This window comes from Bos indicus x Bos taurus, chromosome 4 (assembly GCF_003369695.1).
Source record: "Bos indicus x Bos taurus breed Angus x Brahman F1 hybrid chromosome 4, Bos_hybrid_MaternalHap_v2.0, whole genome shotgun sequence".
Lineage (NCBI taxonomy): Eukaryota > Metazoa > Chordata > Mammalia > Artiodactyla > Bovidae > Bos > Bos indicus x Bos taurus.
In genome coordinates this window covers 43,505,640-43,522,810 of record NC_040079.1, presented here as the reverse complement: position 1 = coordinate 43,522,810, position 17,171 = coordinate 43,505,640, and the positions used below count along the sequence as shown (strand labels likewise).

The 17,171-nt window shown below is 53.4% G+C and overlaps 1 protein-coding gene across 1 annotated transcript in view; it reads right to left on the bottom strand.

The window, feature by feature from the left end:
• ADCY1 (adenylate cyclase 1) overlaps positions 1–17,171 on the bottom strand; it is a 106,979-nt gene that overhangs the window by 48,872 nt on the left and 40,936 nt on the right. Inside the window, exons 5-7 of the mRNA XM_027539292.1 lie at positions 12,388–12,515; positions 3,871–4,029; positions 881–1,022 (exon numbers count right to left, since the gene is read on the bottom strand). Of these exons, the coding sequence (XP_027395093.1) occupies positions 881–1,022; positions 3,871–4,029; positions 12,388–12,515 (429 nt within the window). The remainder of the gene's footprint in view (positions 1–880; positions 1,023–3,870; positions 4,030–12,387; positions 12,516–17,171) is intronic.

Genomic DNA, 17,171 nt, shown 5'->3' with positions numbered 1-17,171 from the left:
AACCCAAAGCTCTCCCTCACATCTGACCTGCTTGTGTCCAGAAGGAGTACCACAGCCTCTTGTGTCCAGCGCCCCTCACCTTAGCCCTGCACCCTCACCTGAGCCCTGCGCCCTCGCATAAGCCCTGTGCCCTCGCCTGAACCCTGCACTCTCGCCTAAGCCCTGCACCCTCTCCTGAGCCCTGCACCCTTGCATAAGCCCTGCACCCTCGCCAGAGCCCTGCACTCTTGCCTGAGCCCTGCGCCCTCGCATAAGCCCTGCGCCCTCGCCTGAGCCCTGCACCCTCGCCTGAGCCCTGCACCCTCGCCAGAACCCTGCACGCTCGCCTGAGCCCTGCACCCTCACCTGAGCCCTGCGCCCTCGCCTGAGCTCTGCGCCCTCGCCAGAGCCCTGCACGCTCGCCTGAGCCCTGCACCCTCGCCTGAGCCCTGTGCCCTCGCCTGAGCCCTGCGCCCTCGCCTGAGCCTGGAAGTGGCTCAGTCACCCTTGACCATGTCCAGATCACTTCCCCAGGGTGGAGTGGCCTTTAGTGCCCACACAGGATGGTCACAAACCTTCCTTTGTGCACAGCACCCCTTGATCCACAGTACAATCCATCACTGACTTCCTGCAGAAGGTTCTCAAACCTAATTTGCAGGAGAGACAGCAAAGGCCCAGGGAGGTGCGGGAGGACTCAGACGGCCCAGCCCTTAAGGACCCCAGGGCCCCAACTCCAACTTCCCTCCCCGCCCCTCCCCCTCAGCCCTCCCCACACGTGCAGCAGGCCAGGCCCAGCACACAAGGTCAGTGGGAACACCCTCGAGTCCGCAGAGCTCAGGGCCTGAGAAGCAGCGATCTGAGGAGAATGAAGACTCTGCACAGGAGGCGCTCTGAAGCCTACCTTTCGCCGATGCGAGGGCACAATAAAAAAGGTCTCAATGTTATGAGTTTTCAGAAAACTGTTCCTCTCGTGTCCGTGTCCCGGCTCCACCTCATAGTCACCATTCAGGCACGCCAGGGTGGTCTTTGTGATGTGAACCTTCCTGTGGAAAAGGGCGTGGACATCCCTGCTCAGAGTCAAAGCGGGGCCTCCCCCACAGGGCTGACACTCTGCAGGGTCCTGGCAGGGATATCCCCTCCCCACGGGCAAGCTCTGGAAGGACCACTTAGGTTCCCTGGGGCACAAGCACAGAGGGCTGGAAGGTGGGGAGGAGCATTAGGGGGACCCAGAGGGAGGGGAACATGTGCAAAGAAGGGTTGAGAGCAGAGAGAGCTGCAGGCAGAGGGGAAAAGGGGCCAGAGGGGAATTGAAGGGGAGGAGGGAAGCAAGTGTCAGGATGCAGAAGGGATGACGAAGGATGCAGAGGGCGGCACAGTGACGGAGAAGGAGGCCTCTCCCCAGGCAGTGGTCTGTCCCCAAAATCCCCAGGGCGGGAGGACTCAGCCCAGTGTCAGGCCCTGCAGGGGGAATGGCAATGCTCTGCCTCCTCTGTACCCCCAACCCCGCAGTGCATGGAACCCTCTGCTGAGGCCACTTCTGGCCACACACAGCTGATCTGATGTCTGGTCCTCATTGTGCAGCACTGAACACAGCTGAGGGCTCTCCTCCTCCCCAGGCCCTCCTCCTGACGCCTGCATTCCCTGCATTCCTCCTCACCACCCTGCCCCTCCCCTGCTCCTCTTTCTGCCTCTTGGCTCCCCTTCTCTCAGGGACTCTCATTCTCCCTCCTCCTTGTGCTCAGTGTGGAGTTCCAGAGTTTCAGTGCCCCCGAGGGCCTGTGAGTCCCTAACTGACCTCGGTGCCTGGGAAGACCCAGTCTGACTGATGAAAAAGGGCCCCCCAGCCCTGTGTCATGCTCCCCTCTTGTGCACTCCCCAGAGTGCTCCCTGTGGCCCCCAAGTATGTGAACCCCACTGGGGCCAGGGCCTCTGTCTTTGCTGCCGACACTCCCCTCCAGGAACAGCGCTGTACCCGTCAGGCGCTCTGTAATCACCATGCTCCTGGCTGGTGGTCCTTCTTTGGTGGGGGCGGGGAGAGGAGTGTCTCCGAAAGGTGGGGTGGAGAAGAAGAGGAAAGAAGGAAGCCAAGTAGAGAGCGGGCACGGGGGATGAGGCCCCTCCTGGGGGTCTGGTAGATGGAGTCAGGGGAGCAGAGCTATAGGTCAGCCCCAACTTGAAAGAGGCCCTGGCCAGGTGAGGGGGCCTGTGAAGAGCTCCCTAACGGTGGGAAGTCCCTGTGCTTGTCCTAAACATGGAGCTGCAGAGCAGGTAGGACCCGTGGGATCTCAGCAGGCAGGGGAGGATGGAGGTGGGCAGCTCCTATCACCTCCTTGCTGGCTGATGGTCTGGACTTTGTGCCAGACAAGCAGCTGTGAGCACAGCTGCCAGAAGGGGAGGGGGCAGACACAGTGAGAAGGTGTTTACAGTGACCCCCTGAGACCCTGCTCTGAAGGGCAGAGAACAGAATGGGGGAGCACTGAAGGCCAGGGTGTGGGAGGGAGGAGTCAGTGCCTTCCAGGGTCCCCCCGGGGGATGCTCAAAGGCAGCCTGGTTGAAGACAACAATGCCAGGGTTTTTGAGCTCACTTAGAAATGCCCTAGGCTTCCCAGGTGGCACTATTGGTACAGAACCCACCTGCCAATGCAGGAGACATAAGAGACGTGGGTTTGATCCCTGGGTTGGAAAGATCCCCTGGAGAAGGGCGTGGCAACCCACTCCAGTATTCTTGCCCGGAGAATCTCATGAACAGAGGAGCCTGGAGGGCTACAGTCCATGGAGTCAAAAAGAGTCAGACACAATTGAAGCAACTGAGCATGCAGAAATGCTGTGGCCATTCCTGGGACAGATGCAGTGAGGCTTTGAGGAAGATTTTCTCTTTTTCTGCTGTTGGATTCTAATCTCCAGGCTCGCTACTTCCTCAACAACCATAAGCCTCCCTTTCCTGATTTCAAAGCCACTCTCCAGAGCGTGCTGAGCAGCCTCGGATGCCACCTGGCCCTCAGCCACGCTCAGGACCTCAACACACAGAAAGGGGACCCCTGTTTCTACACTCCCCACTGAGGTCAGGCCAGGAGGGAGGAGGAAAGATGTGGCCCAGAGGACAGCAGGCCTCTAGGGTGAGAACAGGATGCCTGGGGGCAGGCAGAGGACAGGCAGCCAGGGCCAGAGGGGCCACAGAAGAGGGCACAGAGCTTTGCCCTGAAGTTTGGAGGAAGTGTGCAAAAGCAGACACACATGTGCAAGTGTCTAACACTCAGCTCTAGCCCCTGGGAACCACAGCTGGGCCCGGTAGCAGGTGCGAGCACAGCCCACGAACCCCTTAAGGGGAGGAAAGCAGGAGGGTGTGACTGAGAGATGAGTGTCCCTCAGAGCCCCCTTCCTGCAATCACATCATCCCCCTGCTGCCCACCGCTCATGGAAGGAGGGGAGCACCCGCTCAGCTCTCAGATTAATGTTTTTACAGCAATACAATGCCTTGGCTCTGTGGAATGGTTTGAATAAAATGAGACAAAGGCAGGCAACTGTAATTAGGAGGCATTAGAAGTGCACGGACCAATAAGAAACACATCCTCATTCTAGAAGAAAATCTGTTAATTTCCCTAGTGGGGCGCTAAACCACAATGCTTTCCGCTGTGTAAGTCTGAGAAAGAAAGTGAAGTGAGAAGCAGCAGTCAGCACTCTGGACAGCTCCCAGCCAGGCAGACACGGGGCTCTCAGTCACCACCGCCTCCTGTCAGCTTGCCTGCTCTCCGTGAAGCCCAGGAGTCTCAGTCAGCCCAGCACACGCCCCTCCAATTGTCGATGGGGGCTAGGATGGCCAGGCTTCCAGGCCCTCCAAGCAGAAGGGCCATGTACTATCCCCTACCCCTGCCCTCAGGATCCCGGACTTACCCAGGCAGGCCGGCAGCCTCCATGACGTTGGCCAGGGTCACGTCGTTGGACCACACATCATACTGCCACTTACGCAGGCCCAGGACCCCGCAGAGGACCCTGCCGGTGTGCAGCCCCACACGCATGTTCAAGTCCACCTCAGTGGCCTCAGCCACGGACCTGCAACAAACATAGACACAGGGCGGAAGCTGGGACCCTGCAGTCTGCTCCCATAGTGCCATGAGCACAGGACAGCAGGAGCCTGGATGGGACGGTGGTCTCCTGACCTAATTAGCCTGACCCCTGAGCTGTGGCCTCTGGTGGGCGGGGTCCCTCCAGGCTGGCTCCCCCAAACTCCAGGGCCACTGCTCAGCTCACGAGGCACCGCACCTCCCCTCCCCGCTCCTTACCCAGGGCAGCCACAGAAGGGAAACAAGCCCAAGGTCCCAGTCCCAGGACCCTGATCCTGCTCTGTGTACCACCAACCTGATCAGGGGTGCTCATGCCTGCTGCCTACCCGGGGGCCAGCGTAAGAGCCATGGGGAACATCTGACGTGGTCCCGGGAGCCCCAGGAATGGTCAAGGTTTGACCCCAAGTTCCCTGACTGAGAAAGCAGGCTAATCCTGTGGGGAGTCCCAGGACTCTGCAAACCCGTCCGAACAACAGGCGGACTTTGTGGGACGTAAATTGTGCCACAGTCAACTCACGGGAGAAAACAAGACGCAACGGGTAGATGCTGAAGTCAGACTGCAGGGCCAGTGTGCGCTCCACCCGCCCAGCCGCTCATGTCCCTGGGCTCTAGCTTCCAGCAGAGGGTGGCTTGAAGCCCTGAGGCCCCCAGAAGAGACCACCCTTGGAAGTGAGGGCAGTGTCAGAGGAGGCATTTGGGCAAGGAAACGGGAGATGGTTTTTAAAGCTCTTGGAAAGAGAAATCAAGGCAACCTGTAGGTGGGCAGGGCTCAGAAATCCCCTGTGGGCCATGAAGATGCCTGCAGGGCCTCTCCAGGCCCACAGTGGAGTGAGATGCGGGAGGTACATGATGGGCTGTGATCACAAGTCAGAGCACAGCAGACACAGCGCTGCCACGGGGAGACCCTCTGATGCCACGTTTCTTTTTTTTTTTTTTCCACTTTTCCCCAAAAGGCAGAACAGTCTTAGAGCATATTGTTGAGGAAGCAGTATCAAGCCTGCTTGGAGTGCTCCAAGTGACAGAATTGCAAGGAAGCGTGAGGGTGGGCAGGGGGTCAGTCACGGCTCCCCTGGCCCCTCCACCCTGGGTGGGTGCAAAGGTGGCCCTGCACAGCAGGTGTGTTAGAAGTTCCAGAGCAAGAAGGGAGGGAGGCCGAGCCACACTGGGGGACACAGCGGGCCCGTGATGAGGACAGTTCCATTCCCCTCACCCACCCACAGCTCCTGAGAACCGCCAGCTCACTGTTCTCCAAAGAAAAACCCTGAAGGACTAAAAAAAAAAAAAAAAAATTAAAGAATGAGGAGCTTTGAGTGATGTTGGAATAAAGAGACTGGGAATCTTCATCTGGAACAAAATGAATGTGACCAGGACACAACTTAAGTCCACAACATCACAAGGAGAGTGAAAAAGAAGGAAGGTCCCAAAGCTTTGGCTCACCAGGCCTCTGACAGCGAAAGCAGCCAGTTCTGTGCAGAAAGGAAGACAGAGCTGGCCACCAACAGGAATGCCAGATGGAAATGGCTAAAAATCCCCAAAGACTCTGAAACCCATCATCTCTTCATAGCAGGTTATTGATAAATGATGCCCCTACTAACGATTCACAATTTATTGATCATCAGAACAAGAGTAGCAGTGTTAAAGAAGGGAACACTTATCCACCCAGGGGGCCCCACCGGCCGAGCCCTCAGAGCTCCGCCTCCCCAGCCCAGCTCTTGCACACTCAGCTGCTTCAATGCCAGTGTCCTGTCTTCAGACCAAGGACTAGAGGCTGCAGCCAGGAAGGGACAGGATGAGGGGGCGTGGTCGAGGCACAGGAGAGGGAGGACAGAGCGTGGGGGGAGCACGGGCCAGGGGAGGTGGTTTAAGAGAAATGAAGGCCTCTGGGGAAACCCCATCTGACCTGGCGACTGACCACACTGACCTCTGCCCTCTTCTGGCCTCGGTTTCACTGTGTGCAACACAGCGTGGGGCTGAATGAGCCCCCGCAGGCTCTGAAAGCATTCAAACTCAACTCTAGTGCCCCTCAGCACCCACATCCCACTGCTCCTATTGCATGGGCTGTGGAGATACTAACAGGCTCCACGGGGCACTCCAGCAAGAGGGGACAACGATGGCAAACCTGCTCGGCCCTGAGCTGCCGCCACTCTGCTCCACAGAGGCCAGGATTTGTCAGCACTACTGACAAAGTCCCATTTGTCAGTAATAACACAAGAAGAACCAGGCTTGCTGGACCCAGCCCACCTGCCAGGTCAGCATCCCCCTCACCTGCCCTCACCCTAACTTCCACTTATGCACTGCTCATTTACCCACTGCCTGGCTACAGGCGCCCCCACTGGCCACAGCCCCCTGCCCAAGCAGCCTCCACTCAAACCTTCCCCTCAATCTGGCCTCTAACCAGGAGCAGCTCTGCCCATTACTGGTCACTTCATCCACCAAGGGCCTGTCCCCCAAAACCATAGCACCCAGGGGCTCCAAAGGTGAGCTAAGACGCCACCTTCGTGGCTGGCCCTCCAGCCTAGCTCACCATCCTCTGCATTCAGGAGGCCAGACCACAGAATCAGATACATCTATGCAGGGTCCAGGGCAGCCTGGTGTTCACCTCTGAGAATCTTAGAAGTATGCATGTCACCAACTTACAATAAAGGTTTCTTGAAAGTCTGGCTGTCCATGTATCTTTAATACCTAATTAGCTGAATATATTTTGAATGTGTATTTTTTTTCAGTTTTAACTTTTTTTCATTCATTTGCCAATCTCCAGTTAAAGGTACCGAAATAAGAAAACTAAAATTTTTTTTTTAATTTTTAATTCACAAAAAGAAATCAATTTGGGAAATGTAAATAAGTAAACTTGCAAAAGGTGTTTTTGTGCATTTTAGGCATTTCTACTGTTGCAGCAATCGAAGGAGGGCAGGGGGACTTCTGGGACCCACATCCACCTCCCTCAAGGAGGCCTGCAGGGGTCCCTGGTATGTAGGACCTTCGCAAGCTTCCAACCAACCAGGCAGCCCAGGACACCCTACCAACTCACTCCATCTGTCATCCCTTCCAGCAGGTTCTCAATTGCACTAACAGATGTGCAGTTAACTGGACAATCACTTAAGATAAATCTTTCCTCAAGAACTGTCTCACTCTAGGGACTTCCCTGGTGGTCCACTGGCTAAGGCGCCTTGCTTCCAATGCAGGAGGCCTGGGTTTGATCCCTGGTCAGGGAACTCGATCCCACACGCTGCAACTAAGACCTGGTACAGTCAAATAAATAAATTAAAAAAAAAAAAAAAAAAGAACTGTCTCACTCTAGATCACCAACAAGGACCTACTGTGTAACACAGGGAACCATACTCAATATCTTGTAATAACCTATAAGGGAAAAGAACCTGAAAAAGAATATACACATATGTATAACTGAATCACTTCACTGTACATCTGAAACTAACACAATAGTAAACAACTATACTGTAATTTTTTAATTGTATAAAAAAAAAAAAGACTGTCTCACTGAGGAACATTTACCAAGAACTGAGAAAATTGAGGAGCGGGGAATGGGGCCTCGAGAACCATCAGAAATGACTTTTGCCACTTGAGCATCCTTCGCATTCGACCTCCACTCCAGCTGGGTATGCCAGGTCTACCCATGACCTGAGCACAGGCAAGCTGGCCCTTACCAGTTCAAAGATGGGTCGGGGAAAGAAGAGCACACGCCATTTACTTCTACTTGTTATAGTGAACTAAAAATACCCAGACTGCAAGCAAAGCCATGTTTGGATTAAGAATTTAGCAAAACGGCACTTGTATGTCTGGAGGTCTGACTTGTGATTGGCTAACTCCTGTGATGGTCGAAGCGCTCCCGGTGAGGTGGACAAACCCTGTCCTGCACATGCACAGAATCAAGATGCTCCAGAGCCCCAGGGACAGAAGCCACCCCGCTGGCTCACCCTGAGCCACTCCTTTCTAGGAAGGGGAGACTTGATGAATTGATGTCTGCAGTGCCTGGGGATCCAGCATCTTCCCTGCCAGCCCATTTAACCTGGGATCCCATTTAATTCTCACAACAGCTCGTTTCACAGCAGAGAAAATCAGGGATGCGAGGAAACTGAAGCACCAGCTTAAGGATGGGACAGGGGGCCCATCTGTTTCCTTGGGCAGGAAGCCCCAACCCACTCAGGAACACCTGAATCTGGAGACTGATGGCTTGAACCCTAGGAAGTGTTCATGTACCAGACACGGCTGCAGAGGAGCAGTTCCTCAGGACTGACGTAATAATATTCAAGGCCTGATGAAGGAAAGCTGGTGCTGGGGTGTGGGAAAGAGTGGTGGCACAGATCTCACGTGGGCAGCACACCCTCCGGTGGGGGGCAGGGGAGGGCAGGCTCAAGCCTGGGTACCCTGGGGATGGGACACAGGACTTAGGGTCAAGGACATAGGTCCAAGCAGCATGACGCCACCAGGAGTCCTAGAGAGAGAGAGAGAGAAAAAAGGAGTCCTGGAGAAATCTCCCCGGAACCTTCAAGGTCTAGCCCGACCATCAGGCCGCAGAGCCCAGAAGTAGAGGCCAAGAGTGGGTTCCACTGCCCTGGATTTCTGCCAGTCCAGCCTCACTCAGAGCCCTGGATGTCATGAAGCCGACACTCCCATTTTACAGATGGGGAAATATGGCCGGGGTCACAGCTCTGCAGGGGCAAACCCAAGCCAGGCATCACACTCACTGGGCACATAAGGCACTTCCCACTCTACCTCCATTCCTCCCATGGGCAGGTGCCATCTGGCCAAAACCAACAATATGTATAACTTTAAATTATTATTAAAAATCACACCAACAAAATTAATCTGTGGTGTTTCTTTTAAGAGTGTATTGCAACCAGTCAGAATGGCTGTGATCCAAAAGTCTACAAGCAATAAATGCTGGAGAGGGTGTGAAGAAAAGGGAATCCTCTTACACTGTTGGTGGGAATGCAAACTAGTACAGCCACTATGGAGAACAGTGTGGAGATTCCTTAAAAAACTGGAAATAGAACTGCCTTATGATCCAGCAATCCCACTGCTGGGCATACACACTGAGGAAACCAGAAGGGAAAGAGACATGTATACCCCAATGTTCATCGCAGCACTGTTTATAATAGCCAGGACATGGAAGCAACCTAGATGTCCATCAGCAGATGAATGGATAAGAAAGCTGTGGTACATATACACAATGGAGTATTACTCAGCCATTAAAAAGAATACATTTAAATCAGTTCTAATGAGGTGGATGAAACTGGAGCCTATTATACAGAGTGAAGTAAGCCAGAAAGAAAAACACCAATACAGTATACTAACGCATATATATGGAATTTAGAAAGATGCTAACAATAACCCTGTGTACGAGACAGCAAAAGAGACACTGATGTATAGAACAGTCTTATGGACTCTGTTGCAGAGGGAGAGGGTGGGAAGATTTGGGAGAATGGCATTGAAACATGTATAATATCATGTATGAAACGAGTTGCCAGTCCAGGTTCGATGCACAATACTGGATGCTTGGGGCTAGTGCACTGGGACGACCCAGAGGGATGGTATGGGGAGGGAGGAGGGAGGAGGGTTCAGGATGGGGAACACATGTATACCTGTGGCAGATTCATTTTGATATTTGGCAAAACTAATACAATTTGTAAAGTTTAAAAATAAAATAAAATTAAAAAAAATAAATTCTCCCTATTTTATTGGAAAAAAAAAGAATGTACTGCACACCTTAATTAGGTCCACAAGTCTGACAGAAGGATCTGATTTGGTTATTGAGAGCAGACAGGGTCCAGATGCCCCAAAGCAGGAGCCCAAGGGCCCTCAGGGCACCAGTCTTAGGCACTGCCACTCTCCTGGGAGGGTAAGAGTCCTCTCTGCTCAGTTGCTCAGTTATGTCCAATTCTTTGTGAACTCATGGACTGCAGCCCATCAGGCTCCTCTGTCCCTGGAAGCCCTGTGTCTCCACATTCAAGGCAGTACTTTTTGCTTTGTCTTTTACACGGAACATGAAAAATCTTTTCATCTGTTTTCCCCATAGAAATGAACTTTCTACCAAGCGGAAAACAATATCGTTCCCCACCTGCCATCCAAGGAGACCCTCGACCCCTCCATTCTCACACAAGTCAGAGCTGGTCAGGCTGCTCACCTACCCTGGCAGAGATTTCTTCCTCGGTTTTTATGAATTTCTTACTACACTCCTCTCTATCCTGCGATATCAAATGCTTGACCCACATAAGTTGGTCCTGTGCTCACAAGGGTCAGAATACACTGCCCTGTTTCGAGATGATCCTGGTGGATACACCGCCAGCAGAGCATCAGCCTGAAAAGGGAGCTGACGACAGTGGTCCAACATACCACAGGAGGACAAGAATATTCCAGATCCTGAGTATCCGTATCACCACACACGGGATCTGTAGGAGGTGCTTTAGGAATTTCATAACCATGCAAACCATCCCTCCTGCTTTTGGACTTCCTCTGTCCACTCAAAGGTCCCCAGGCCTGCAGCAGACCTCTCTGTGGCCTCGGCCAGGGACATCTCAGCACTGCCGCCTCTGCTGCTTCCTGGTCACTCACGGTGCCGTGCCCACCACACAGGGGCACCTGTGGCCTCCCCAGAGAACACAACGGTCAACAACCAGCCTCTCCCCCAGTTCAGCTTCTTTTTCCAGAGCAAGGGCTGCATGCTGAAATCACCTGAGGTCTGCCATGGGCTCTCTGGGCAGAGCAGCCCTTGGGGGTTCAATTCGCCCAGGCAATGCTGACACGCAGGTCCTGTCTCCCGAGAAGTGGGCTCAGACCAAGCATGCAGTCTGAGCGTGCTGAGCACCCTGTTTTTACACACAGTGTGTGGACCCTGCAATCCGCCTCACAGGGATGGTGCAGCAAGCCTGCCATTCACCCCTGTCTCATTCCATTCTTGTGCTATTAAGTCTCTTTTCCCAAGTGTGAGACCACACCAGGCCCTGGTAACCCCATGCACTGAGCCAAAGCCATCTCTCCACGCTGCTGAGAAGCTGAAATGTGAATCTATGCGCCACCCACCATCTCACCCTCCCAGCTCCACACCTTCCTTAGCCAGACAGAAGGCCCCGTACCGCCTCATCCCAGGCCCTGACGAGGACTGTGAGGAGACAGAGCGGCTTAGAAACCAGCAGGCAAGCCTCCCAGTGTTCCAGAAAGACCAGCTCCATCTAAGCCTCTCTCCCCAGAGGACACCTGACGCCTGGATATCTGGCCTCATGGGCTAGCGCACGCGATTCCTTTTCAACTGGGATTCAGCCAGATTTGCGCCAAAGCTTTCCCACAACCAGGGCTTCCCTGGTCACTCAGACAGTAAAGAATTCGCCTGCAAAGCAGGAGACTCGGTTCAATCCCTGGGTGGGGAAGATGCCCTGGAGAAGGGAATGGGTACCCACTCCAGCATTCTTGCCTAGAGAATTCCATGGACAGAGAAGCCTGGTGGGCTACAGTCCATAGGGTCACAAAGAGTCAGACACGACTGAGGGACTAACACTTTCCCACAATCAACTCCCTGAGCATCTCATCTAGCTAAGCTAGGAAGGTTCTTTCTTTTGACCAGATTAACGCACAGTTCCTTGGAAGAAAAACTATGACAAACCAAGTAAGTGTATTAAAAAGCAGAGACATCATTTTGCCAACAAAGGGCCATACAGTCAAAGCTATAGTTTTTCCAGTAGTCATATACAGATGTGAGAGTTGGACCATAAAGAAGGCTGAATGCCAAAGAATTGATGCTTTTGAACTGTGGTGTTAGAGAAGACTCTTGAGAGTCCCTTGGACTGCAAGGAGATCAAACCAGTCAATCCTAAAGGAAATCAACCCTGAATATTGACTGGATGGACTGATGCTGAAGCTGAAACTCCAATACTTTGGCCACCTGATGGGAAGAGCCAACTCATTGGAAAAGAACCAGATGTTGGAAAAGATTGAGGGCAGGAGGAGAAGGGGATGACAGAGGATGAGATGGTTGGACAGCATCAACTCAATGGACATGAGTTTGAGTAAACTCAGGGAGATAGTGAAAGACAAGGAAGCCTGGCATGCTGCAGTTCATGGGGACATAATGAGTTGGACATGACTGAGCGACAACAACAGCAACAACACACAGCTGACAATACCTGGGATCACCAAGGACAAAAAGACGCAGCCCCAACAAAATATACAGTAGGGACTCCCAGAGGCAGAGCTCCGCAGTGCAGGCAGGGCGCCTCACCCAGCACCTCGCCAAGAAGCAGGTCCCTGCAGCCACGACACAGATGACCCACCTTGGACACACTGGCCAGGACAAGGCAGGCCACACAGTGGGGCGGGGTAAGCACAGGGCACTCACGTGATGGTGTCGATCATGTCCAGGCCCATCTCCACACAGCAGTGGGCGTGGTCAGTCTTGGGCTGAGTGAGGCCAGACACGCAGTAGTAGCAATCTCCCAGGATCTTGATGCGGCGGCAGTGGTTCTCCTTCAGACGAGAGGGCAAAGGGCAAGTCAGCAATATACCCGGGGCCACCAGAGCACCTGCTCCTCTGCCACCAGAGGCTGAGCTGGAGGCACAACCTAGACCAGGGTCCAGGCAAACCGCCCCCCACAGTCAGGGCACCTCTAGAGTGCAGGCATTCCCCATGGCTGGGACTAGGGTCACTTTGGGGCACCCCACACTGCCCCACACCCTCCACCGTTCCCGCCCTTCAGTTCACCAGGGCCAAACCCACAGATCCTTCAAGGTCAGGAGGCCACCCCACGCCCGGGAGCCAGCTCCTCTCCCCAGGGAGGGGTCCTCTCTCCCAAGAGGGGCTGGGACAGTCTGACCACCAACTCAAATCATCATGTGATGGCTCTTCTGGAACATGCTAGACCCCTGCCCACCCCAGGAAGGGCCAGGCCACACGCCTGTGAGTGCCCCATAGCTTAACCCAGAGTCGAGGTCCACAGGTCATGTGAGCAGCTCTCCCCAAAGGATCACCAGCCAGGGTCTGCACCCCGACCTCACCACTCCCAGGAACACCTCAGAAAGGCATCCTATACCACACAAGGTCTCCTCAGACATTTACACAACAGGAAGAATGCTGGCCCCACCTCGCCCTCCAGTTGAGGACAGAGAGACACAGGAGACGCTTGCTACCATCCATCCTGCACCAACCCATCGGGGCCGGCTATGATGATGATGGTGACTGTCAGCTTTATACAAGGAGAGCCTTAAAACAGCATTTCTGGGACATTTTGTTTTCAACACCCCTTTATACCCCGTAAATAACTGAGGACCTCAACAAGTTTTCGTGTAAGTAGGTTAGAGCTATGGATATTGCCACATAAGAAGCTACGACTGCCAGGTTCGATGCACAATACTGGATGCTTGGGGCTAGTGCACTGGGATGACCTAGAGGGATGGTATGGGGAGGGAGGAGGGAGGAGGATTCAGGATGGGGAACACATGTATACCTCCGGCGGATTCATTTTAATATTTGGCAAAACTAATACAATTATGTAAAGTTTAAAAATAAAATTAAAAAAAAAAAAGAAGCTACGACTGAAAAGCCTTTTTAAAAATGTATTAATGCATATAAAGTAATACACGACCCTCTTCCCTTCCTCCTCCCTCCATGGAACATGTTGCTGTTCACTAGGACCCCAAAGTGGGGAGAGTTGGAAGAAAAAAGGAAGTGAAACAGATTAGTGCTGCTTCAGATGATACAAATTCTGAAGACAGCATCGTCCGTGGGGAGGGGAAAACTGTTGATTCAAGTTAGAGTGTTGGATTATTTATGGATTTTATTTATGTGTTTTTCCACTAACCTTGAAGAACTTTAATAAAGAAAACAAAAACCATTAAAAATAAATAAAGTTCTATACATCAGTGTCTCTTTTGCTGTCTCGTATACAGGGTTATTGTTACCATCTTTCTAAATTCCATATATATGCGTTAGTATACTGTATTGGTGCTTTTCTTTCTGGTCTTTTGGACTCTGTGGGAGAGGGAGAGGGTGGGATGATTTGGGAGAATGGTGTTGAAATAAGTATAATATCATATATGAAACGAGTCGCCAGTCCAGGTTCGATGCACGATACTGGATGCTTGGGGCTGGTGCACTGGGACGACCCAGAGGGATGGTATGGGGAGGGAGGAGGAAGGAGGGTTCAGGATGGGGAACACGTGTATACCTGTGGCAGATTCATGTTGATATATGGCAAAACCAATACAATATTGTAAAGTTAAATAAAATAAAATTTAAAAAAATAAATAAATAAAGTAACAGTAGCCAATCCATTATGTATTAACAAGAGTATGTAACAAATTTTATGAAAAATTATGACACTTTCCAAAACAGCCACTGTGAGAAGCAAGGCTTTGTTCTCCCTTTTGCCAGTCTCGGCATCTGTCTTCAGAAGACAGCTGTTTACTGTGTTCCATGTTCTGATTCTATTCTGTTCTGTCTGTTCCAGCTGATTCTATGTTCCACCATTCACTCCATGGTCTCTCCTGGAGGACGTCTGTGAAGGAGACGGGCCTCACACCACTGTCCTTGGATGAGACACATCTCACAGCCCCCAGATGGTCTGGAAGCCCAGAGCTACACTGAGCCCACTCTGAGAACACACTCTATAAATTATATTTAGTTCTGCTCTTCATTTTCTTACAAACAAGTTGCCTCCTGCAGGTTTTCTCAAATGCTATGAATTCTCAGCGCCCTGGGGTAGGAATTCTCAGCCTTCCCCACCCATGCACTGCCGCAGGACACTCTCCACCAGGCAGAGGGGTGGGGGACAGACCAGGGCCAGCATCCCGATACTCTCCAGAGCAGTGATCCAGGCATCAGTGGAGGGGGCATCCTCTGTGCAGATGACTCAGTGCCCCACTCCTCCCACGGGGACATTCAGTCAAAGAGGAGGAGGAGAGGGGACGCTGCCCCTGTTGGGAGGGCTCTGGGAAAGCCCAGTGACTGGGTCTGCCTCAGCCTGAGCCATGAAGGTACCTGCTGTGATCAGGGAGCTGGCCTCAGGGAGGTCCAGGATCTGGCCACTCAGCCTTCAAGTGACCAGGGGCAGTCACTCATCCATCAGACACCTGCCTCCTCATCTGCAGAAGGGATTTCCCAGTGTCCCACGGGCAGACTATGCTGCGGCTAACAGAGTCGGGGAGCCCAGGGCCAGCCAGGTGCAGATGTCCACATCATGGAGCCAAGGGCCAGGCTTCTGGCAGGCAGCCTTCTCCAAGCCAGCAGGCAGCACTGGGCTCTCTTCCGGAATCTCTAGCATGTCCGCCCCCACCTGTCTCTTCACTGCCAGGACACGTGGTGTAGACCACTGAGGCACAGCTCCCTCCCCCATCCCCTCCCCACCTCCACATTCAGGCTACCTTCACCGGACCCAAGGGCCCAGGATGAGACGAAGGTCCACTGCCAGGTTCCACCGTTCCCTGGGCACAGAGACCCTTAGCGGAAAGCTCATGAATCCCAAACTCGTCCAGCCTTCCTCCCAGCTGTCCATCTGGGGAGCTAAACCCCTCCCTCTGAGGAGCCCACAGAAGTGACAGAACCTACTCCACTTAGGCACCGCTCCTGCAGAAGATTCCTCAAGGTCACCAAGCCCCGATTCTGGGGACCTCAGGTATGACAGGCATCCCTATCCATCAGCATCCCCCTGGGGCATGAGTGTGGGTGACCGTGGACGTCCCTGCATCCCCCAGCTCGTGTTCCTGGCCGTCTCCAGGCCCCATGATCCCAGCCTCCGGTTTATTTCTGTGTGTCCCTGACAGAACTGTCCCCAGACTGGAAGGTGTGGACAGGTGTGCGTGTGTGTGTGTGTAAGTGAATGGACCATAAATTCGATAGGCTGGTCAGAAGAGGCAGCTGTACCATCAGATTCGAAGGAAAATCAGAGGCCATGGGTGGGGCTGCCCCAAACGGCCACCATGTGAGCCTGATTGTCCCCTGTGACACAGATGCTCAGAGTGGCCGCCACGGAAAGAGGAGTCTCTGTGGGGCTGGGGAGGCTCTCTGATGGCCTGACCCTCAGGACAGGAGGCGTTGGAATAACAAGGTGTAAATGAAGATGAAGGCAAGTGGTGCCGCAGCAAGCCTCAGGAGTGACCCTCCCTGCCCAGCGTGGGGGTTCTCCAAGGGAGGACGAGAGCATCTAGCAGGTGACATCCAGGCCACAGGCTCACAGGTCCACCGTGTTCTGGGGAGAGCTTCCTAGAGAAGAGCCATCCTCAGCTGGACCCGTCGACACAGTCAGGACTGGGAGGATAATTACAGTCAGTCAGTGACACACGTGTTCTTGGTGACCATCCTGAGGTGGTCCCTTCCAGGCTGGCTCCACCGCAGGGCAGCCAACACAGCCCAGAACAGACTAGGGAAGTGAAATGCTAACCCATCGCCTTGGTTTTTTTTTTATCTCAACTGTACCGGCTTTGGTTAATAAACTTAAGAGACAAAAAAGGTTTTTTCCGTTGCTTTGGGTGTTTTAGATTACAACACCTTCCCTGTAACTAATGAAAGCCGGCTCCTGGAGTTCCCCAGCAGGAGCGTGACAGCTGAACAGCTGTTTCCCAGCCAAAGCAAGAAAGAAAATGGAGGGGGAGGGCCGGAGGAGCTGGCTCAGAAGGGACAGGAGTGACAGGGACATGACAGACAGAGCCCCCTCAGAGCAGCAGAGGAGCTGCAGGGGGATCCAGGGAGGAGGGTCTCACGCTTTGGTTTCCAGACATGTTCTGCAGGCTCGCAGGTCAACTCTGGACCTGATTGGCCCTGCCAGAGAGGACGGCAGAGATCCTCAAGCTCAAAGGCTCTGTGAGCCTGCCCCACTGGCCCCAGGCCTGGGAAGAAGCAGAAAATTCAGTGGGATCAGGAAGACCCACTGCAATTTCAGAACCCAAAGATGTCCAAACCTCTCTGGGGCTGAGGGTGACTCTGAAACGGAAGTTCAGAGAGGCCAGAGGCCATCAGGTGGACCCCATGCTGCACCTGGATTCTAGGAAGGCAAGGAAGCTCCCAGGACCTGGTGGCACCCCCAGGGGAAAGAGAGGTGCGGACAGAGAGCTGGAAACGACCCAGCGACTGCACCTGATCCCCAGGTGACTGCATCCAAAACCCAACTGGCTGAGTCATACTAACTTTGC